Source organism: Calonectris borealis, chromosome Z (assembly GCF_964195595.1).
Source record: "Calonectris borealis chromosome Z, bCalBor7.hap1.2, whole genome shotgun sequence".
Taxonomy (NCBI): domain Eukaryota; kingdom Metazoa; phylum Chordata; class Aves; order Procellariiformes; family Procellariidae; genus Calonectris; species Calonectris borealis.
Window position 1 is genome coordinate 67,374,805 of NC_134352.1, and position 25,279 is coordinate 67,400,083.

The 25,279-nt window shown below is 39.1% G+C and overlaps 1 protein-coding gene across 2 annotated transcripts in view; it reads right to left on the bottom strand.

The window, feature by feature from the left end:
- Nucleotides 1-9,449: 9,449 nt before the first annotated feature.
- Nucleotides 9,450-25,279, bottom strand: part of IL31RA (interleukin 31 receptor A) — a 45,832-nt gene continuing 30,002 nt past the window's right edge. For both annotated transcript variants that reach the window (XM_075138357.1, XM_075138356.1), the window contains 8 exons: nt 24,744-24,960; nt 23,101-23,283; nt 20,647-20,748; nt 19,109-19,255; nt 16,403-16,543; nt 14,963-15,056; nt 13,322-13,400; nt 9,450-12,528 (listed from right to left, as the gene is read on the bottom strand). In XM_075138357.1, the coding sequence (XP_074994458.1) occupies nt 11,932-12,528; nt 13,322-13,400; nt 14,963-15,056; nt 16,403-16,543; nt 19,109-19,255; nt 20,647-20,748; nt 23,101-23,283; nt 24,744-24,960 (1,560 nt within the window). In that variant the 3' untranslated portion in view covers nt 9,450-11,931. The remainder of the gene's footprint in view (nt 12,529-13,321; nt 13,401-14,962; nt 15,057-16,402; nt 16,544-19,108; nt 19,256-20,646; nt 20,749-23,100; nt 23,284-24,743; nt 24,961-25,279) is intronic.

Below are 25,279 nucleotides of genomic sequence, written 5' to 3' on the forward strand. Positions count from 1 at the left end.
TTCTTCTCGCAGCTCAGATGGTGTGAAATCTTGTTAAGCTCATAAACTGCAGATAGCCTTCAACACAATTGTAAAAGCAATTAAGGCCTTCTGAAAACAAAAGCAAAAGCAGAAGAGAGATGCAGTCCCTGAAGACAAGCAGAACTCAGGGCCTCTTCATAAGCCAAGCTATAAAACTGTAAAAAAATTGCTGGAGATGAAAGCAAATGCAGGGAGCGTGTTTGAAGGAGCTGTAAGCTTATGGGAGAGAGAAGCAGACAGCAAAGGCAGCGAGCTATGAAGGCAGCTGGATATAAGCGTTCCTGGGCAGTATGCTAGTTATGAAAAAGCTTTACATTAAAAGCAAATACAGTATCCCGCGCTGTTTAATTCTTCCTGTGTTCAGAGGATTTTTAAACACATTTTGTAAATAAAAACGTCTGTAGCTCATAAACTATTGACGCTAGCATAAATTCCTACTCCTAAAAGGGGGAAAAAACCAAACAGGAAAAGGAAACAAAAAACTAAAACCCCTCCCAGCTCAAAAAAAAACAGGTAACTGCTTGAGTTAAAGACAGTAACAGAAATATACCCTAGAGGCATGCCCAGACTTAGCAGACACTGACTATGAGAAGATCCATTTAAGAAGCGTGCTGTGCTCATTTGGTAGAATTAAAGATACGAAGAAATTCTTTGCATTCTCTTACATTAGGATATAATTTGCCATAGTATCATTTTAGAAAGCCTTTCAAGCTCTTTTTTTTTTCAGAATAAAGTGTTAGGATTAGTTCAGTGACGTTCTAAGTGGGCATCCCAGAGCATTTACCCTGATTATAATCTTATGCTCATTGTTTCTGACATCCCTGAACACTATTGCGCAATCTTTGCATGATTATGAAACATGTTACTTCTTCGTAAAACTCCATTAGACATAGAGTTGCTCATGTGATGGTGAAAATTCTGCAGAAGTTACTCTTGGCTAGGCACTGCACTCTGAGGATAGCAATGACAGGTCAAGGAAATGTACATAAGGCTATTTTTCTGAGAAATAAGTACTCACTTCAAAACTTCAGTTCTATTGAGTCAGACACTGAAATCTAGACAATCATCTAAAAGTTGGCTCAGCAGGCTTTCAGCAATGATAAAGCACTTGTAGCTCATCAGTGTGGGGCTGAGCAATGCCTGAAAATCAAGACAATATCTGTGGTGTTGAGAAAAATGCTGGTGGCGGACACTCAAACTTGAAAGCGTTGACCTCATTACTCAAGAGGACTAATCAATGTTAAACCAGCACTTTTGAAATATAAACCACCATATTATAGCATGGTTTCTTTGCTTGAATTGGGAAACGGAAGCCCGCTCCAGGCTTAGATGGACCATTCTGCTACTGAGCACCCGCCAGGCTGCAGCAACTCTCCCAGCACCCTCGTGCCACAGCAAATGAGCGGGGGGGTAACCATCCACCCTCCTCCACACTCCCAAAGCTCACCCGAATACCCGAGTAACTCAGGACCCTGGGAACGGACATTATTAAGCTATACTTGGGGCAGCTCAGGGCAGCCTGTGCCCTGAAGTACTAATCTCTCAGACAAACTTAGATACATGACTGGTTTGAAACTATTCTTCCTTCCGTTTGGGGAGAGCATTTTCTACAAATGCGTTGTCTTTTAAGAGCTGAAGAAAGTAGAGCATAGGAATGGACAGCATGAAATAATCACTCTGTGTTTACTTTTCCAGTATCCTGTTTTAAACAGAGTTAGGAGAACAAATCTACACCATACGTATACACATCTGTTTCTGTTCATGTTTTGATATTCTATTAAAAAAAATCTCATTTCACAGAAGAACATGTTAGTCAAACATCTGTTCCAAATTTTGGATTGTGACTCTTCATGTTCTGAGTTCAAAAGACCTATATAAAACAATAGTTTGAATTAAATAGCAAGGTGGCAGTGAAATTATTATTTACTCTTGGAAAAAAGGGCAAACAAAATAATCGTAGGAAAGCCCAGAAAAAGAGAAGGCAAATTAATCCAAGTTCACTAGAACAATTACATTTTTGTCAAATACTGAAAAAACAATTTCTGCTAAGTAGGAAAACTGTGAAGAAAACTGAAAGACAAAGGATTAAAAAGACAATATTTTGCTTAGAGCCTCCCTCCTAAGTTACCAGACTGCGAAGGAAGCACCACATGCACACAAGAAGGGTACAGCTAGTATTTTGTAATAAATATGCCTAATAAACACTATGACTAGGAACAGTTCATACTACAAAAAGAATGCTTAAAGTTTTTCTGTTGGCTCCATTTACAAAGGTTATCCTTTGAATACGGTCCAAAACAATTGCTTTAGATATGCTCTATTTCTGAGCCAAGGGTAGCGCATTTTCTAATAAATAGCTGTACTACAAACACACTATAAGACCACTGTATATTTTACTTCTGTCTTGCCAGGAGGCAGAATAAGTTGCTATTAACGTTTACCTAAACTTGCAATAAGTCCATACACTTATGGGCTCAAGACTTATCTACACTGAGAATGCGCCCTGCTTCCTGCTATCAATATGGCAAACACTAACACAGAGCAGCAAAACAAGCCTTTCAGCATCTTTGCAGTTGATTTGAAACCAGAGCAAAGCAACCCGGAACACTAGCTCAAATTAATACACATTTCAGCTGTTTCAGCTGTTTACAAGCAAGTTTTTATAGTGTCAAATAATTTCATAGAATCATAGAATAGTTGGGTTGGAAGGGACCTTTAAAGGACATCTAGTCCAACCCTCCTGCCATAGGCAGGGACATCTTCAACTAGAGCAGGTTGCTCAGAGCCCCGTCCAACCTGACCTTGAATGTTCCCAGGGATGGGGCATCTACCACCTCTCTGGGAAACCGCACCACTCAGCTTGGTGTTGTCTGCAAACTTGCTGAAGGTGCACTCGGTTCCACAGTCTATGTCCTTGATGAAGGTATTAAACAGTACTGGTCCCAATATGGACCTCTGAGGGACACCACTCATCATGGATCTCCATCCAGACACTGAGCCATTGACCATACCCTCTGGATGCATCCATCCAACCAATTCCTTGTCCACCAAACAGCCCACCCATCAAATCCATATCTCTCCAGTTTAGAGGGAAGGATGTTGTGGGGGACTGTGTCAAAGGCCTTACAGAAGTCCAGATAGATGACATCCACAGCTCTTCCCTTGTCCACTGATGTAGTCACTCCATCATAAAAGGCCACGAGGTTGGTCAGGCAAGACTTGCCCTTGGTGAAGCCATGCTGGCTGTCTTGAATCACCTCCCTGTCCTCCATGTACCTTAGCATAGCTTCTAGGAGGATCTGTTCCATGATCTTCCCAGGCACAGAGGGGAGGCTGACAGGTCGGTAGTTCCGAGGGTCCTCCTTTCTACCCTTCTTAAAAATGGGTGCAATGTTTCCCTTTTTCCAGTCACCAGGGACTTTGCCTGACTGCCATGACTTTTCAAATATCATGGAGAGTGGCTTGGCAACTACATCAGCCAATCCCCTCAGGACGCTGGAATGCATCTCATCAGGTCTCATAGACTTCTGTATGTTCAGGTTATGAACCTGACCTTCTCTTACAGTGGGAGGGACTTTGCTCCCCCAGTCCCTGCCTTGCAGTCCATCCACTCAAGAGGTGAGGGAAGAGAGATTGCCAGTGAAGACTGAGGCAAAAAAGTTGTTGAGTACCTCAGCCTTCTCGTCGTCGGTTGTTACCAGTTTGCCAGTCTTGCTCATCAGGGGGTATGCTTTCTTTGACTTTCCTTTTCTGGCTGACATACCTATAGAAGCCCTTATTATCCTTTGCGTCCCTTGCCAAGTTCAGCCAGCTGCACCTTGGCCTTCCTGACCCCATCCCTAGACAACCAGGCAGCATCCCTATAGTCTTGCCAGGACACCTGTCCCTGCTTCCACTGCCTGTGCATTTCCTTCTTGCCCTTTAGTTTTACCAGAAGGTCTCGACTCATTCATGCCAGTCTCTTGCTTTCCTTTCCTGATTTCTTACACCTGGGGCTCGAGAGCTCTTGCGCTCTGTGGAAAGGGTCCTTAAAGATCTGCCAGCTCTGTTCTGCTCCCTTGTCCTTGAGGGCAGTGTCCCCAGGGGTCCTATTGACTAACTCCTTGAACAGCTGGAATTTCCTTTCCTAAAATTCAGGATCCTGGCTTTACTCTTCACCTGATCCATATCCCTCAGGACTGCGAACTCCACCAGTGCATGATCACTGCAGGCCAGGCTGCCTCCGATCTTGACATCACCGATTAGCTCACTTGTGTTGGTGACCAACAGGTCCAGTAACGCATCCCCTCTGCTAGGGCTGTCTATTACGAGGATAATGAGAAGTTATCCTCGATGCACTCCAGGAGTCTCCTGGATTGCCTACAGCTCACCGTGCTACTTTTCCAGCAGAAGTCGGAGTGGTTGAAGTCTCCCAGCAGGACGAGAGCCTGCGAGCACAATGCCTCCTGTAGCTGGAGTAAGAAAGCTTTGTCAATAGGCTCGCCTTGATCCGGTGGCCTGTAGTAGACACCAACCACAAGGTTCCCTTTGTGGCCTCGGTCTCTAATTCTTACCCATAAGCTTTCAACCTGCTCGTGGCTATTCTTCAGAGACAGCTCTTCACACTCTATCCATTTCTTGAAGTAGAGGGCAACCCCGCCACCCCTCCTTCCTCGCCTGTCCCTTCTGAACAGACTGTAGCCATCCATAGCTGCGCTCCAGTCATGGAGTTTGTCCCACCAAGTTTCAGTAATGGCAACTAGGTCATAGCTTTCTAGCAGCATGGTGGCTTCCAATTCCTCCTGTTTGTTGCCCATGCTGCGTGCATTGGTGTAGAGGCACTTCAGCTGGGCTGTCGGCCGTGTCACCTTCTTAGAGGAACACCCCTTAATTCCTTTGAGGTATTTCACTCGTGTTTCCCTGTTGGCTGCTATTACCTCAGGAGCCCCTGGCTCATCTCCATAAGACTTCAAGTGTGCTCCAGTGTACCCAGCACATCTCAGAGCAACAGGCAGAGGGCCCTCGCTAGCACCCCATCCCTCTAACCATGACACAGTGTGTCATGGGCAAGCCTGATATTATCCCCCTCCCCTTCAAGTCTAGTTTAAAGCTTTATGGTATATAAGCTCTATGTGTTTAATTTCCGAGTAACCTTTAGCAGAGTATCTTACCTGAATATTTCAGAATAGCTGCTAGTAAAACATAAAGCTATTGAATAAATATTCACAAATTACCTCTTATAATCCTAAGGAGCATGGCATTTACTATTAAAAACACTGTTTTGTGTGACCACTGAGATTTAGAATTGCATTGCTTATTACATAAACAACTTCCCAAACATTGTGCTGTTGAATCTTCAATGTTTTGTATTTTGACATCTAGGTGAGCAAAGTTGAAACATTACAGCTAAGTTCCTGAAACCCCTGTTATAACAAAGCCCTCTGACTCAAAATGATCAAGGGAGATTTCAAAGTTAAAATATGAGATTTCTTTGAAATAGAGCTTCAGAGTCGATTCATTATCCTTTCTTGTGATATTTCTAATCTCTGACAACATAAGGCAAAAGGATTTGGTACCATTCAACTGCAAAAACTACTGGCTGAAACCTCACTTTCATGACCACATATTACATTGCGTGCACCACAGTTTGTCTGAGTCTGCAGACAGCATGATCTCCACCATTTGTTCCATCCAGATTTTCAGTGTCATTTTGAAATGTAAGTAACATAGCCTAACATCACTGCCCTAAGATCTTCGTGTCAGCAGAGATCTGCTCGATTTATCCATGACAGTTGCCTTGCCTAGCACAGCTGCAATCGCTAGGCATTTAAAGTTATTATCTTACTATCGATCATAGTAATTATCTGTACCACGGGAGCACTGAAGATATACCTACACTGTCACTGTAGTTCTGGACTTGAGCCTGCCTGTGTCTCAAGCTTCTCGATCATCCACACTGCTTAAGTGCTGGTTTGCACTGAACTGCGAATGGAAGGAGCCAGCCACCTCCTCACATGGGAAATTCAGACGTGAAGGCAATGCATACACTGAAACAAAATGCAGAGTAACAAATACATTAAAAACACAGATTAGGATTTCTGGTCAAGGGCCAGGATCTTGCGGGCTCTTATGTTAGAGTCCATGCATAACATAAAACAGAAGAACCCAGCAACAAGTGGCTTGCAATCTCATTTATGCTGATGAATGAGACTAAGCAGCAATAGAAATTACATAAAAAACTTCCTTCGCTGCAGGTACTGCTGCACAAACATTAGATTAATTATGATACCTCACTGGGCTCAGGCACACGCATACACAAACATACTTAGATGTACACAAACACTTCAACAGGCAGTTTCTCAGAGGAAGCAATGTAGTTGCATACATCTGCTGAGGCTACACCAACTTGCAGCAGCAACAGGGCTACCTCTTCTTCAAAGTCTACAGCCAAAGATACTCTGCTTGCACAAACTCCAAAGGAAGCAAACAGTGAATGTAAAATTTGAACTTTCCTTACCTGTGAATGTCCAACATACTGGAACAGCATACAGAAACAGCACAATACGCTTTCCATTGCGTATGTAATTTTGTTGTTCTCATTTCACTTGTGTTTCCCTGTTGGCTCCTATTACCTCAGGAGCCCAAGGTAACTTAAGCAACAGGGATGCTTAAGTTTTCTCACACAGGCCAATTTGTTGAAGACAGGCATATACGCATAATGCGTGGTAACTCTGAACACATCTTCATATAAAGTCTAACAGTCATTAGGGAGACAACAAGGGGGGGGCGGAAATCAAAATGCCCATACAAGTAATTTAAGACTAAGCTGGCAAGAAGCTCAGAACAAGCAAGACAGGAGTGTGTCGAGAAGGTTAAAAAGCATTAAGATAATTCTAAAGTTATTTTTGTGTTTAGGAGTGGTATGCATGCGTGTACCTACAAAAAGTCTATAACAGGATCTCAGAACTCATTAAGTTCTCAGCTCCTGTCTGCCCTGGGAAATAATTAACATCAACAGAGTGGACTATATCTAGAATGCACCTTATAGAATCATAGAATCATTTAGATTAGACCCTTAAGATCATTGAGTCCAACCATAAACCTAACACTGCCAAGTTCACCAGTAAACCATGTCCTTAAGCGCAACATCTACACGTCTTTTAAATACTTCCAGGGATGGTGACTCAACCACTTCCCTGGGCAGCCTGTTCCAAGGCTTGACAACCCTTTCAGCGAAGAACGTTATCCTAATACCCAATCTAAACCTCCCCTGGTTAACTTGAGGCCATTTCCTCTCATCCTATCCCTTGTTTCTTGGGAGAAGAGACCAACACCCACCTCACTACGACCTCCTTTCAGGTAGTTGTAGAGCGCGATGAGGTCTCCCCTCAGCCTCTTTTCTCCAGACTAAACAACCCCAGTTCCCTCAGCCGCTCCTCATAAGACTTGTGCTCCAGGCCCTTCACCAGCTTCGTTGCCCTTCTCTGGACGCGCTCCAGCACCTCCATGTCCTTCTTGGAGTGAGGGGCCCAAAACTGAACACAGGATTCGAGGTGCGGCCTCATCAGTGCCGAGTACAGGGGCACGATCACCTCCCTGCTCCTGCTGGCCACACTATTTCTGATACAGGCCAGGATGCCATTGGCCTTCTTGGCCACCTGGGCACACTGCCGGCTCATGTTCAGCCGGCTGTCAACCAGCACCCCCAGGTCCTTTTCCTCTGGGCAGCTTTCCAGCCACTCTTCCCCAAGCCTGTAGCGTTGCCTGGGGTTGTTGTGGCCCAAGTGCAGGACCCGGCACTTGGCCTTGTTGAACCTCATACAGTTGGCCTCAGCCCATCGATCCAGCCTGTCCAGGTCCTTCTGCAGAGCCTTCCTACCCTCCAGCAGATCAGCACTCCCACCCAACTTGGTGTCGTCTGCAAACTTACTGAGGGAGCACTCGATCCCCTCATCCAGATCATTGATGAAGATATTAAACAGAAATGGCCCCAATACCAAGCCCTGGAGAACACCACTTGTGACCGGCTGCCAACTCTTTGGGCCCGGCCGTCCAGCCAGTCTTTCACCCAGCGAAGAGCACGCCCGTCCAAGCCATGAGCAGCCAGTTTCTCCAGGAGAATGCTGTGGGAGACAGTGTCAAAGGCTTTACTGAAGTCCAGGTAGACCACATCCACAGCCTTTCCCTCATCCTCTAAGCGGGTCACCTGGTCATAGAAGGAGATCAGGTTGGTCAAGCATCCTAAACCCATGGTAACTGGGCCTGATCACCTGGTTGTCCTGTACGTGCTGCAGGATGGCACTCAAAACAAACCGCTCCATAACCTTCCCTGGCACCGAGGTCAGGCTGACCGGCCTGTAGTTCCCCAGATCCTCCTTCTGGCCCTTCTTGTACATGGGCGTCACATTTGCTAACCTCCTGTCAACTGGGACCTGCCCGGTTAGCCAGGACTGCTGATAAAGGACTGAAAGTGGCTTGGTGAGCACTTCCCCCAGCTCCCTCAGTGGGATCCCATCCGGCCCCATAGACTTGTGTGTGTCCAAGTGGCGTGGCAGGTCGGTAACCATTTCCCCTTGGATTATGGGGGCTTTGTTCTGCTCCCTGTTCCTGTCTTCCAGCTCAAGGGGCTGGGTACCCCAAGAACAACTGGTCTTCCTATTGAAGACTGAGGCAAAGAAGGCATTAAGTACCTCAGCCTTTTCCTCATCCTTTGCCACTATGTTTCCCCGCACATCCAATAAAGGATGGGGATTCTCCTTAGCCCTCCTTTTGTTGTTAATGTATTTATAGAAACTTTTTTTTATTGTCTTTTACTGCAGTAGCTCATTTCTAACTGAGCTTTGGCCCTTCTAATTTTCTCCCTGCATAACCTCACGACATCCTTGTAGTCCTCTTGAGTTGCCTGCCCCTTTTTCCAAAGGTCACAAACTCTCCCTTTTTTCCAGAATTCCAGCCAAAGCTCTCTGTTCAGCCAGGCTGGTCTTCTTCCCTGGGCATAAGGGAAGAAGGCATTTCTGACCTTAAGGTCAGAAAGAAATTATTTGTATGATGCACAGAAGAATGACAACTCTGAAGATGCATCACTATCTTCTTGAAATTATGCCACAAGCTGATCTCTATTAACCTTGCAAAAACCCACACACCTGAGAGATTAATTTTCTGCATTTTAAGGAGGGGTAGAAACGGGCATTTTTCAGATCAGTGATGGTGAAATGAAATGAAATCTAGGAAAAGCACTCTCTAGGAATAATGAAACCAGGTGTTCTGTAAAAAAATGTACCAAAAATGTTAAAGTATTGTAGTGTCCTACCATTGCCACTTGACATTATAAAAGTGGAATAACTGCCCAAATACCCAATCTGGATCCCTCTCAAAATAGGATCACATTTCTAAATGAATATGAAAATCTAAAATGTCTAAATGGTGTATTTAGTATAAATTGGAAAAACTTTTCCATGTGCTCTCAGTTTTATTTTTTTCATGGTTCACAACATTAGTTTGAAAGACAAATTGTAAAATGTCAGAAACAGTAAAACTCTGAATGCAAAACAAACCAAGTCCAAGACGCTGGCATTCCAAAGCACGGACGAAAGGCAGCCTTGATTTCTGAGATGTACTGAGCCCACTTACTGCATTACTCTTGTTCAGAGAAAATAATGGGCAAGGAAATCAGAAGTGAGGAGAGAAAAGCAGAATAGCAAGAGAGAAGGAAAAGCAGGTTGTTACTTACACTCCAGAAGCTAAGAGATGTCATAGGGTGATCCTATCTAAACCACCCAGCAAGAACCTCCGCCTTCTAATGATCCTTTAAAGATTGCATTATTTTTATTTTTTACCTGACTCAATCATGCAACTCAGAGTATGCAGCTTTCATATGGCTGCTAAACAATTCCTAGACAGGCCCCAAAATATCTCTGTATGTGTTCATTTTTAAATCTTGTGATAATAAAACAAAATACTGAGATTTAAGGGGAAAAAAACTGCTCTGACTGAGTCAGTGACTTCTGAGCCCTAGGAAACGGCAGTGTAGCTGTGGGTGAGAAGTCCGGAAGCAAGTGAAGCAGCAGGAGCATTGACCCAACCAAAGCTGTGTCCCATGCTCATTTCAGAGCATAACTTACCTAAGTAAGCAAGGGCTTTTAAGAACAAACATACACACGTTTTGGCTTATAGCACCGTGGTTGGGAAAGTGATCCAACAAACTTGGGGGGGTGGAAATCAGTGTTGCTGTACAAGGAACATTTGCAGAAATTGTTTTCTTATCCTTTCTTGGAAACTAAACAAACATTGCTATAAGTAAAAGCAGCTTCCAAACTATAGATGAAAATACAAACTTTACCCTGACTTCCCCAATACAACGCAATGCAAACCGTCTTCCCCAACACAATGCAAGTAATAGCCAATACATCCAGGGTAAGGCTCAGCCTCCTCATTCATGCTGGACAATATATCTTCCATTCTCCCACTCCTCGTCCTGCGGAGAAAGGAAAGGCTTTCTATTCCTATTCACATTTGTCTCTCCTTTTTCTATCCCCATGACTCCTGTATCTTTTTCACCCCTAAAGAAGTCTGTAGTTACGCGCAAACAAGACTGATGATGTCAAGCCTTTAAATACTGTGAAAATGGTTTAAAGTCTTAAAATAACTATATGCTACACATATCATACTGAACACCCCCTTTTAACACATTTTACTTAGAGTTGATGCCCCATCTCTTTTTTTTTAAACTGTCATTTAACAGAGTAAATACTTCAGTACGAATTTTACAGCAATAGCCTCTTCCCTGCCGAAAAAAAATTAGTGTGATGGAGTTTCCTGCTTAACTGCTGCTGTATAAAATGGAAACTACAAGTCATTTTATGACTTATCAAAATCATAAAACAAATTACAAAAGTTATAGCCTTCATGCAGAAATCTCTAATCCTAAATCAGTTACCAGAAGATATCTGAGGATATTTTATAGACTTAGTGTTTTTTCAATACTTCCCAGAAAAGTAATTTCCTAAATATAAACTCAGTGCTTATTCCAACACAAGATGCTGTATTTAGTTGAATTTTTTTTTTGTTCAAAGTATCAAAACCTCAACTGGGAAACACAGTTTTAAACTGGGAGAAATTAGAGGCAAAGGAACAAGACAAGAAGATAGCCTGCAGTAAACAGACTTTTAAAAAGCAGCAAACAACCAAGAGACAAAGGCAGCACAAAATGCAGAGTATGATTAAAAACACAAGAGAAAGGGAAGGAAGCAACAAAGCTAGCATAACCCCACCTTTTCCAAAATACAGGTAAGTCAATAGCATATACATAAGAAATACCCTCTCATTAAAGACAGAGAAAACTACGAGCCAAACCACTGATTCAAGAGTCAAGACGCAAAAAGACAATTACTGAAATCTACCAAGTATTTGCGAAACAGGAGGAACACTATACATAAAACCAGATATAAAACAATCAAGGGAAATAAGAACAGGAAAGTAGTCCTACTCCATGTAACTTAGGAAGGATTCGGCAGATCCTGGCTCTGTTCAAGTCAGTCCATGATCCCCCAGCAGAGCTCAGCCATGGGAACTGGTTGCCCGGGGGGAAATCAGTGAGATGCTTGCACTGCTGGATGCTCTCGCAGTTTGTTTTAGCAGACTGATACAAGAAAACTAAGAGGAAATAAGAAAAGCTACTTCCTTTGCCTCACTACTGACACATCTATCTGGTAAAAAAACAGAAACAGACAAAAAAAACCCCATCCCACATTGAAAGTGAACCCTGACGGGTACAAACACCGTGCAAAAAATTACTTCACAGCTGTTCAAAGGAAGGGGGTGTTTTCATCCAAATTAACTGAGATCAGCCAGGTTAGAACATACGAATACATATGAGCAGCAGTGCCAAGATGTATCTCACAAGGGGACTTCACAAAGGAAAGGTCTCTCTAGCTAATGAGATGTGGCCAGCGCAAACACGTCCAGTGTTATATAGGATTGTCCTGCAACATTTTGTTGAAAAGGAGGTAAGACAGTTGACTGGCTTTTGGGTTCATTCTTACTGTGTTCTGGCAAGTTCTCAGAAATGAGAAATTCCCTTGTTTTAACAGAATTTTTAAGGTATGGATTGAACAGTGCTTCCTCACTGAAATCTTCCAGCTTTAAAACTTCATTACCATTTTCTTCATTTTTAATTGAAGACCGTTGGGATTTACATAAATCATCTTCTAGCATTTCTATGGGTTGGATTTCCTTCGCTGGTTTCAGAACTGAAGGGATTTGACTTCTGACCTCTTGATCAGTAATTATATAAGGCATGGATGGTGAAAAACATTTAGCAACCTCATTTTCTTCATTATACAGTATCTTTTTATCTCCATTAATCATGCCTTTTGTATTAATATCAGTACATTCAGAAACATGGTTTTCACAATTCATTAGGAGTGATCCTTCCTGGATTTCTTCAGGAAAACAATGTTCCAAAACGCTTATGTCTTCAAAGTTTATGGTTTTAGCCTCAGATGTCACTCCCTTCAAAAACGAATTATTCTGTCAGTACAAAGAGAGAAGTTGAAAAGTTATAAAGGGATAGATAATAGTAGTAGGGATATAATAATAGTCTGTTTGACTCTTTAATTTTAAAAGTGCATTAATAAAGAGTTCATCTGCATTTCAGCTGGGACGCAGTTATATGAGTACTAAAAATGACAATGTTATTCTGTCATTTGGTAAACACTTTCATATTAGGTTTTCTGTGCTTAATAAAATATGGAGTTTCAATGAAGGCTCGGAATCAGGCTCAGACTGTTTCCATCTTTTCCACTCTAACCAGCCATTTTTCAGACAAAAGTTTAAATCCCATTCTCCACAGATTACACTTTCTATGTAAACCTCATCAACTCCATTCAAATAAACATCAAAACTTTAATAAGGAACAAATATCCAACAATAAAAAAGACGGAAATGTTAGTACAATAATACACCAAATCTTATTATATGTTGCATTACATTTTTTGTGGAGAAGGGAGGAGATATCCAGATATGGGAATCTGACTCAGTAGATTCAGTAACTTGAGGAAATTTAATTGACTTTATTTAATAAACCATGTCCACCAATCACTTCATAACTTCAAAACATTATTTCTCATTATCATGTAAAAATTAAATTAATATATTTTATAAAAATGCATATATGCTATTAGTTTGAAATACAATGAAGAGCATTTTATAGCACTTAAATAGAAGAATGAAATTCAACAGGTTTTTTTATTTAGTCATAAAATGACTGTCAGAGAAGGACTTCTCTCCATTTGATCCCTTCTTGAATACATAAAATTTTTACCGTAGATGCATCAAGAGGCCATTCCACTGCAATGCTCTCCGCAGGATTGGGTATATCAGGCCAGCAAACCTTTTTAAACCTATCAATGAGAAAGGAATTTTAGTCAAATGATGAAAGAAATAGATTATTAAAAATAAAATGAACAAATCTCCAGAAAGCCCAAATACTGCTGAAGTATCAAACTTTCACAAACGGAGTCTTTCCTATATTAACACAATCTTTTTTGTTAAAATTGTTTTCCCTCACATTAATGTCAACATGTAAAAATCTCGGATTACAGAGACATTGCAGAAAAATTACTAATGCACAAAAGTAATTTTTTTTATTTTATAGTAGATCAAATAATAGCATGCCAAAATAAGGCTGTATACAGAACCTGTTGTGATCCATGTTTCAGGGTGGTTCTTCAGTGAAAAGCCACCTGCGGTAAGCTTTGCTCTAGGAAAGTGTCCCTAGCACTGCACCATACTAGAGCTACGCTCAGATCTTACGTTAACAGCAGATAAATGATGCTAACTGACACTGTAGCTTATAACTGTCCAATGGAGCAGTAAACAGGAAACAGAATGAATCACTCATTGATACTGAGTATATATGTAAGTGAATGAAAACCGGGCCATACCTTGACTTTTCACATTGCAGTTTGATCTACACAAGAATATAAACACTTGACTACATCTCAAAGTATTCTCCAGAATCAAAACATAGTTTCTTACTATTGTAAAAATTCAGAACACAGAACACAGATGAAGATGTAAAGAGTTGGAAATTATACTTACTATTTCAGCTATACTTACTACCTGATGCTTCGCATGACAACAATCTTGGTTCTATCACCTTAGAACACCCCAAAATAGTTAAGATTTTTAACCTTCTTATTAAGCTTCAGCCAAACAACCTAGTCACTTTTCATGCTAAAGAAAAGCACATTTTATAACTTAAAAAATCCTCATAGTCATGTTTGGGATGTTACAGCATCCCCATGCTCTGAGGAAGCAATTTAAAATCTGGCAGGGGACATCTGTGACCGCAGATAAAAGGATTATGAATCGTGTATAGATATGGATCCACACTCATGGATCAAGCATCCAAATGCTTTCACATGATGTAATTTCTAGTTTCTTCATGACCTCTTTACAGCGCAAGGGAAGCGTCACAAACTAACAAAAGTAATATTAATGTAGCTAAGAAAAGCAAAAAAGGTTATGTGAAATGTGTTCTAGTGGTGTACTAGCAGATATATTAAGAGTGCCTGGGAAACTTTATTTTTGGCGTTATTAACTTTTCAGTAACTGACTTAAAGTATGCTCCCCTCACTTGATTGACCATGGAACTGCAAATGGTATGTAGCGTTTTCCATAAACTGATATAGGTGATATGTAGATCTGTTTCTCCTATTTCTTTTGTTCTGATTTACTGCACTTTCTAAAATTAATATTTATTTTTGGACTATAGCACATTAACTGCAGTTGCAAGATAACCTGTATGCTTAGTTATTTGTCACTCCAATTGCTTATTTTCTTAATTTGACATTGGTTTGGAACCCAACAAGAGCATTTATAAGATATAAAAAACTTTGCCTTTTACAAGTCAAAATTAACTGATTGCATTCAGTTTTAGAAGGTAGAAAAATGTACTCACGCGTGCTTTTTCAAAGTGCATGTTATCCAAAGGCCTAACAGAAACAACATGCTTAATCCAACGGGTAGAGCAATGAAAATAACATCTTCTTTATCTTTAGAGGGGGAAAAAAAACCCACAGGTGTTTATCATTTCTTTATGTATTCCCTTAAGACAGCTGATTTTCAACATCCAATTAGCACAATTCTAAAGAGCTCTGTCAAAACTAGCCAAAATTACTCAGAATACTGTATGGTACTCATTGTACGACATGTCAAAACATGACTGTTTGAATCCAACAAGTCACAGTTACTGAGCCAGAAAAGCAGCTCATGATGAGACTTCTCAGGATATCTCAGGAACTGATGTATTGCATTTTAAAATTTCCGTTATTTAGTAGAATCACACACAATAATTCAGATTGGAGGGGACATCTGTAAGTCACTTTGTCCAACTTTGAAATTAGAATCAGGTTGCTTAGGGTCATACCAAGCCAACCTTTGAAAGTCACCTAGGATGAAGAATCTACCACCTCTCTGGGCACCTGTTATTTTAGAGTCACCTAAAACTGCCATATAGGGCCACTTCTGCCTATTACTACAAAATAAATAGTAAATTCAATGCAGGAGATAGGTTTTCAATACACAAAAAATACATTTACTCTGACTGAAACAGTGCACAGATTTCTGAGCTAGCTTCCAAGTACCAGAGGTAGGTACTAACAGCAATAGAGACCAGACCTCAGCATAGTCTAACTTACCTTGCATTTCAGTAGCAAACTAGCGGATGAATTTACAGGCAAAAAAATAAGCTAGCTTCGAGTCCCATGACAAGTTTAAGGATAGCTCATGCACTTTTTTATATTTCAGTTTGGCCACCACTATGACAATTTATGTATGTATTGAAAACATCCTTCCAGAAGTAGAAATGAGGAATTGCTGAACTGTCTGCAGCCATCATACCAACCTCCTTGGTAAAATACGGCTAAAACAAATAGTAAGAAATAGGAGACGATATTCCCCCCCACACTGGCCACAACCTGTGCACTCATTTTTTAGTTAAGCTTATATAGCAGGAGAGATGCAATGCAATGCACAGCTATTCTAAACCTAGTATCTCAGATGGAAACGTGTCTGCTTTTTAATAAACTGTTAGGCACCCCATCCCATAATTGACAGCATACAAACTGTTGGTCCCACTAACACCCATAGTATTCCACAGCTTTATTGACACCAAAATAAAGATTTTGGGATTTGACTTCTAATCTTGAGCTTTTAGTCTGTGAGATGATCAGTGAAATTGAGTTAAATTCAGCTAGTGTTGGTAATTCTTTCTTGTTTTGTTTAACACTAATTTAAAAAATAAAAAGAAATTAACAAATGCCTAAACAATAATGTCTTGTATTTTTTACTCCCAAACCTGTTTTTAAGATAGTAATAACTAACCTGGAATATTACTTACTGAATTTCAAAGTCTTGAAGGTTTTTGGCTCTCCGCTGGTGCCACCAGCTTCATTGCTTGCCATGATATAGACAGTATATTGCGTATTAGCCTGTAAGGACTTCAGTCTGTATTGCAGAACATCAGAGTTCACCGTTTCATCTTTTTCGGAGAAAATTTATATCAATAAACACACAAAATAGTGTTATATCAGGGAACTGCACACTTATTTAGCATCTTTTACAATGATAGATCACGAAGTATTTTAAAGACAACTTGAAATACAAAGCGACCTTATCAGTCCTTTGAGAGAGAAAACGTAAATTACCAAAGAATGTTTATCAATGCTACTTAAAAATTTAGAGAAAAAAAATAAACCATTATGCATTTACTTTTAAAAATAAATACACATTTTTTGCTAATATTAAAGATAGGCAAATTATGATCTCCTGTAGTTTATTTTATCATTGAAAACAGTGCTTTGAGAACTTTATTTCCTGGAACCTAGGCTCAGAAATTAAGAACTTAAAATAGTTTCTGCAGCTTGTGAAATTTAACTATATTTCTAGTACATGCAGTTAGACACCAATCATCCAAAAGGATGCAATCTATCAGCACTGGGATATCACCCCAATAAAGTTAGAGGAAAGCCAAAATCAACAGGAATTTTTTTCCAAGTTTCAAAATGCTTTTCTGAATAGAACTCAATGTTTCCAATAGCTTCTCCATTACTGGAATTAGTATGATGTGCTTCACTTTCAAATTTTTTTAAGCAGGGCATATATCATAACATTCTACATTTACAAACAGTATTAAAAGCATGTTCATATTATGAAATTAAAGTGACTAAAACATTTTCTGGTGCATAAAGTCAAAGCCAAGTCATGTCATCATTCAGTTCAGTCAAGAAACACTCAAGGAAATAGATATGCTGCAATATGCCCTGAAATTAAACAAACTGAATTTCTCTTAAGTCAAAGAGGGGAAAGTGAAGTTCTAGAGTTAAAAGGCCACCAGTGAAGTCACCTTGGCACAAACGCCATGTTCTATTCTTATAAAAAAGATGTGACATCAGAGAAGTCTCAAAAAACATCAGTACAGTAGGGTTTTGCCATTTAAATTTAACTCCATTGAGTTGCTATTTAAAACTAATTTCCCAAAGAAACTAATCTGAACCCCTGGAATCGGCACAGTCTGCTTTATGTTAGAAGTACTATGGAGACATACGGCTCCATAACATGAGGCTGCATGTCTTGAGGATCACCCCACACAAAGCAGTCAGCATTAACTTGCTCAGAAACCAACATGGCAGGAAAAATTGCATGTAGAGGACTGAATCTGACAGAAATAATCAGCTTCCTCTTTCTAATTTAAAAATTACCAAGAATACTCTTGCCCCGGCTCTGAACTGGATATCCAGAAGCAACTGAAGACATCACAAGATTTCTAAGTTTGAGATCTTTTTAAAAAAAGATTATGTTAGGTGTCTGCTAACAGTGATGTCTAAAACAAACGAGGAAAAAGAGCCATTTCTGAAGCATTGAATGATCCAACAGCATTCTTCATAGTCTATACAAGAAGAACAAATTTAGGTCACCGAACCATTTCTCATAAAAGATTCTGCTGAGATTTAGGCTAGAGAAGTTCTGAATAGATAGGATTATACTGACACCTTGTATGGATACTACTCCTGAGGTAGGAAATTAAGAATATGCTCAAAAAGTTATGCTATCAGCCTCCAGAGCAGAAAAGCAATACCAAGCACAGAAAATCAAGCACATTTAAAGAAATTAATCTAAAAAATATGTCCAAAGAAACTACTTCTTGACAGCTTATTTTAGCTTCTTCGCTATTATTTACTATTTTTATTATAAAACTGACTGTAAAAACATTTTTACCAGAACATTTCCACCATACTGTTCCAGAAGCTCAGTGATTGGGAAAGGCATCGTTCCAAGGACATGCACGGAACTTAAAATTCACCGAACCCTCACAAGGTTCAAATTCATGAATCTGCACAGGATCTATGACTCTCCAGTATATTTTAGCTCCACTTTAGCTCCTCTACTTCTGTCATGACTTCTTCCATGGGCTTCAGAGATGTGTCACAATGGAAGAGAGATTTGAAGATGGAGGGAGACTACTACATACGTAAAAGGGGAAAACAGCAAGTATCTGACTAATAATACTCTCTAATTTGGCATAATCCTGCAAATTTGATTTTTTTTACTGTTAATGGAGAACAATCTGCAAAAAGCCTCTTATATATGAGTTTCTATCCTGGCCTGGAAAGGGAAGAGGAATGACAATGCTGCCATACACTGACTAAATTTATCACCTGGACATCCATCAGATTTGCATCTGAGAAGCAGAAAAGATGATGTGGTCAACAGTCATGGCTGTACTACCATAGGTAGTACAATACTAATAGTAAAAAAGATTAATTGAGAGCAAGCAGTGCTGTATAAAGTAAGTTCAGAACAAAGAAACTAAGCAAGAATGCACATGTAGTATTAAAGCAGGTACTATTCACTAGAATACCCCACCATTTCAATTAAACCTAAAAAATTTGTTAATTTTTATGTAAGCCACATTTTAGTACCAGTATTTTCAGACATATTTATAACATACAATAACAAAGTGTGCTAATAACGATGAAAATAACTATCTTCAGACAGCAGGTTGTCATAACCCTGTTGAAAGCATTGATGTTTAATGTATACTTACTCAATTCTTTTCCATCTTCAGGTTTATAAAATATTGTATAGTTACTGATAAATCCATTTCTTTTATCCTTTGAAATCTCATTCCATTTTATTGTAACTTCATTTTTCCCCGGAATGTCTGTATCAGCCACAGGTCCTTCTGATGGCTCTACACAAAAGCATTATAAATTAGAAAAAAAGTAGTAAAATAGTGTAAGTACTGCAATGTTCTCCATCTGTGTTACTTCACACCTACCAGTTACATTAGGGGCAACAAATATACAAGTAAATATGTCATCTTACTGCTCTGATATAGCCCCTAACTTTCCTCACCCTCTTTAACGTGTGATTTCTTCTGATAATACTTCCCCTCATCTGTTCTGGCGTTTGCGTAGTTCTCAGTGTTACTGCATCCAAATACCTCAAGATCATTAAAAGGTTCTATCCCCACAAAGTCAGAGAGAGATCAAGAGGTAAAACATCCTTACGCACTCATGGGGGCACTCAGGTGAAGGTCGCTGTGTATGCAGGACATCTCTGGCTGACCTGAGATTCATCTGGGGTCTCCAGCACCCCCAGTCTTTGCCCATTACATTAGAAAAATCTTTCTACTTTTACAATACAACCTCATGTGTATTGATCATAACTTTGAAGCAAGAGTTCTCTGTGCTTCAATTTTAAAACAAGTATCTTCCTTCCCATTCTCTGACAACCTTTAGTACAGCCCCCTATAAACAGGAAAGCACTTGAAACAAAGTTCTAATTGTGCTAGTAAGTATTACTCAAACATACAATACTCCATTACCTCCTCCTAGTAATTAATGCTGTTTAGTAGTGCATTGTACTACTAAAGTGTGCGTGCACACTTACATAAACCTATATACACACACACAAATGGACATTTTCACCCGAAATCTTAAAATCACCAGTAAACTACATTCTTACAGCTGGCTGTATAAATCACTGAATTCACATTAAACTTCTATAAATAAAGAAACCTTCCTCCCCTCCCTGACCAAAACACTATTTCATCCACAGTTTCTATCCAATCACAAATGTCATGGCTTCTTACCATTTTTTTATGTGCAGGACTGCAAATATTTTGTTACATTATAAAATTTAGCAAAAAGCTTTTCAAACCATCCATTTTATTCTCTGAGTAGAATTTCCTCATATATTACGACTGATAAATGCAGTCAAGCATTAAAATCAAGTCTAATTACATCTACATGAGCTGTAACGTTTAAGAGAGAGCCAGTTTAAAGAACCGTTTCATGTTTGTGGCTATCCTCTTTCCAAGTGCTTTATATACAGTACGTAAACTTTACAACAAACGAGTGGATTCAAGCAGCAGTGTACCTGTATCACAAGATACAAATTTTCTTCACTGAACAATTCAGTAGCTGATCTATGAACAGAAATCAGGAAGCCCAAATCCTGGGTTTTTTCAGCATCCACATCTCTCCTTCAGTAATGCCAGTACCAAATTGCTCAGAGATAATACCCTCAGAGACAGACTACAACACACCTTTCACAACATTATTAGTTTAAAATACGTACTTTTTTCTTGAACATAAGTTTGTATGGAATATGGAGCTGCTACTTTATTTCCATAGAGAGGATACACTGAGATGTTATAGCATATAAATGGTTTAAAGTTTTCTGTAAGGGAAAAAAAGGAATATTTACATACAATTCTCTATGTGAGATTAATACAATGGAAGTAGAATAAATCACAGTGCAGTTCTAAATATACTGTTACAGACCTCTATTTTCTTCAAATCTTTAGCAAATGCAATATATATTTATTGGCTCAAATGCTCATTACTGCCCTCAACGCAATGAATTTTATTTAGTAGTATTCATAACAGCACTTGGTTTCTGACTCATTTTTCACTAGAAATACTTTGAATGGGTAATTATACCTCAGCCTTATACAGCTTCTCTACACAAAGCCACTTATTCATCTCGTAACAATTTAAGGTTTTGGAGGAAGTTTTTATTTTCAAATAACCAGTATAAAACGATACTTCCAGGAATATTTTTAATTTCACATATCTTTAGGTTTACTGCTCTGCAGAAGAGAGTTTTGTCTTATGCATCAAACAGCTTAAAAGGCACAATGGAGCCCCATCTTAACTCTACGTTGATGTTCCAGTTATGCCAACTGCAGATCTGCTTCTAACCAGCTTGACCTAAAGTACAACTGCACAAGTGAAATCTCTGCAGTAGAATTTTTTATGTTTCAAGACATAGTTCAAGCTTCTGGAAATGAAGTTTTGAACTCTGAACAATCCAGCAGCCACGTAATCAACAGGGTGTGCCCCCTACTTACAAGCAACTCTCATCAACTCTGAGGAGACACATCTGTGGCTTTATACCCCATGGGATGAAACCAGTGTAAAGGCTTACCTAGAGCACTCCTCCTCAAGCTCTGCAGCTTGTTCAGCAAGAATAATGGCTATCGACAGATCCCTTGCATTATATCAGCTCTCTGCTGCTTTTTCAGTCCCTTACATCTATTGCAACCCAGCAAAAGTTATGATGGCCCACATGTCATCCTTAAAACAATTCCACTAAAGAGTGCCAGAATCAGGCCTGAATAACAGTAAGTCTGAATTTGCCTTGACATTTCTAATGTGATTTGTGCTTAGGGTAAACAAAGATCTCCTAATAATGCTGAGGAGGAAAGTTGTTTTTCTATATATTGAGAACAGCGATAAATAGTGTTTATTGCTCACAGTAATTTGCTGAAATAGTGCAATTTTCAGCATAAGACTCAAGACTCACTCATCTCAGTTCAATGTGTAATAAACTGCTCTTGAATTTTACTTCAAGCAGATTTTTGTTTGATTTGTTTTACTGTAGCACAGAAACAGTATTTAAATCACTGTTGTCTGAGCCAGTAAGACAAATTTCATGGGCAAGCTAGCTATATTCATCGTTAACGAAGCAAGTGTTCCTTTTCACTTCAGAAAATGCAGGGTACTTGTCTTCTGAAAACTTTGGAAATTCTTTTTCCTTAATGTAGAGTTCAGAAAGATCCTTATATGAACAAGAACCGCTTTCAAATTTGATAAATTTAATTTCACTAATGGAGAACCAAAGAACCAATAATCCAAAATTCACTTATCACATATATTACATATATTATATTAAACATTTTCACCATTATTCCTGTGTTTGTAGAAAAAAATCCAAATGTATAAAGAAAAGCAGATGCATTTCATTAGCTAAAGGTAACATGCATGGGGTATTCACATCGACATCAACATTCACAGTTTTGCCTTTGCACGTATCTCTTGAACTCCGCACATTGTTTAGTTTTTCATTGAAACTACATAAATATAGCGAAAACATTACTACTTAGAGAGATTATCTGTTAAAAAAAAGTCATCCTCCCAAACAAAAATGTGAGCAGATCCTCACCTATTTGTCAGTGCATTATAAGGCCACTGAAACCCCTTAGAAACACCTTAGGTCATAATGCAAATGTGATTATGTGATACTTAACATGCCAGATTGACCAATCGCTCCACTTGCTTATTTTAAAGTAGAATTCTCCCTCAAAGCCTCTTTCAGGTTTCTTGCTTTCTCTCTAACACACATGAAGGCACATGATCTTTTCTCATCTTCAAATTCATTTTTTTGGTCCTAGATTTCTCTGCTAAAATAGTGTACCTCTGTCATACGCCTCCCTGCTGGAAGATTCATGGCGTAAGATCAAGCCACAGAAGTGCTTAAACGTTAAATTTCTAGCCTATAGTCTTATATGGGAGCAAACACCATCTTGCATGTTGCGTGAAAATTTGAGAGAGTTAAAACTGCTGTTAAATTATATGCAAAGATTTCAATAAAGCATGTAATAATACTATTATTTTTTAAAATGGTCCGAGAAAAGCTGGACGAGTTCATCCTTGTTTGTTATTTCTGATCTACCCATAAATAAATATACATAAATACATATATATATCTCTGTACATTGTTACAGGTGTAACTGATACATGAACATACTTTTGTTAGTTCTCCAGTTTGTAGAATTTGATACATGTTGCCATGATCTAGCAAAAGGATCTGTCTCCAATTCCTCATACCACTCAACTACATACTCGGTTACTTCTGGTTCAGAGGCTATCCATTCCACAACCACGTCTTCATGTGTTGTAAAGGTCTTCACTGTTTCAATAATCTGAGAAGCTGAAAATTTAACAGAAAATGTCCGCAATTCTACTTTCATAAAAACTGCAGCAAGAAAATAACTCAATTATAGCAGGCTGGGACTGCTTCTTTAGAAGAGTATGGGACTTAGTCAAGGTTAAAAAAAAAGTTTAAAAAGTTACTTTATACCTTTAAAAAGTCACATGCACGTACTCAAAATACTTTAAAATGAAGCATATAAGAATTGGTACAATGAAAAGGGGCGGGGGGGATTGAGGAGGTTTACACATACCAAATCAAAGACCAGTCTCTCTTTTAGGATCTGAATTTTACAGTTCGTAAAATTTTACAAACCAATTTACTACCAATTTTACAGGTAGTGCAAATAAGCAAGTTTTGATTGAGATGACAAAGGCAATAGGAAAACAGTAAATCAAGTCAGCAAGGTCATGAATGATAGTGAAGCAAAGTGAACCATCAACCTGCAGAACAGAGGTGATGGACGTCTGAGTGAAAACACAAGCTGGCAAAGCAGAGGAGAAAAAAGACCTGGTGAAGCAAAGGGAAGACAGATGTATGTTGGGAAAAACAGCATATCACAGCATGGAAAAATCAGAAAAATATTTATTGTGGGATACAGAAGTGGATAGAGAGGTAGTCAGCAACCTCCAGGACAAGATGACACCACGTCTACATATCCAGTTTTCTAATTAGACTGACGTTTGGTTGAGAAATTCCAGGGGGACACTTGCACTTCTTTCAGGAACAACTGATGTAAGAGAAGTGATTCAAGTGTGTCAAATGCAACCTCTCTTCTGCATCATGGAGCCAGCAGGATGTTGCTGGCTCACAAAGATATCAGAATTAAACCTAAGGGCCAAAGAACGCAACTGTTGTGCTAGAGCAGAGCAGCTTCCTGACACTGGCTGCGGGTGGGATGGGGAATGCCTATGAAATGAGAAAAAACACAATGTTTCTCTCTCTGCTTCCACTGACGCATCTTAGGGACTTCATTAAACACATCTTTGAATGATGTTTTTAAATGCACTGCAATAATGCCCTGTGGTAAACAATTTTATGACCTACTAGAGCGATGAGACAGAATTGGGTGGGACTCTACAAATTTATTTGGGAGGTCCAAGTTAAAAAAAAAAAAAAAAATCCTCAAGAAAGTAACAAAATAGAAATTCTAATAAGACATCAGAAAGCGCTGATATTTTAACAACTATATCTCAAAACAAAAACCCCAACAATAATAATCTGTAACAAAAACATTATATGTGATAGCAAAATGTGACAACCAGATAATATTCTTCTAGTAAAAAGTAATGGACTACTTTGTAGCCCAGCTTTGTACATAATACAGTTCTATATATATAGATCTATGACAAAAGTCCTTTGCACAATTTTGCTTCCACTATAACAGAACTTAAAGAGATGTCAGGAAGATCATTTTTTTGTTAATGAGAAAAATGTATCACGATATTGAGAAATCTTACTTTTTTCATCAGTGGATGGAATCCTCAAAATAGCTTCAGGAGAATTTCCAGCAGAGTTATAGGCAGTAATAGATATTATATACGCCTCTTCATTTAAAAATAAAATAATTTTCTTATCAGTAGAGATGTTTGTGATTTTAAGTGCAGCATTGTTTTCTGGAAAATACTGTATTTTGTAGCCTAGAATTCTCCCAGAAGGTGGAAAGCTGTTTAATGGCTATTAAAAAATATGCAGTAGTAAGTAGTTCACAGTGTTATTCGTATAACCAAAAGTACATACTGTATTAAAGAGTCTAGATTAAATTACAAAATGATTATACTGTATTTAGAAAAGCAAGGTACTTTCTTCAGTCCCATCTTCAGGACAGTCAGCTGCAACAACTTCATTGAAGGAAAGGTTCAAAAGTCAAATACTGAGATTTGAAATGCAAAGAGCCTCTGGTCACTCTACTAGAAGATTAAGGTTAATTTAAACACAGCTTTGGTAAGCCGTATTATTTAAGAGCAGTTTTAAGAACTTTCAGTCAGATTTTCCA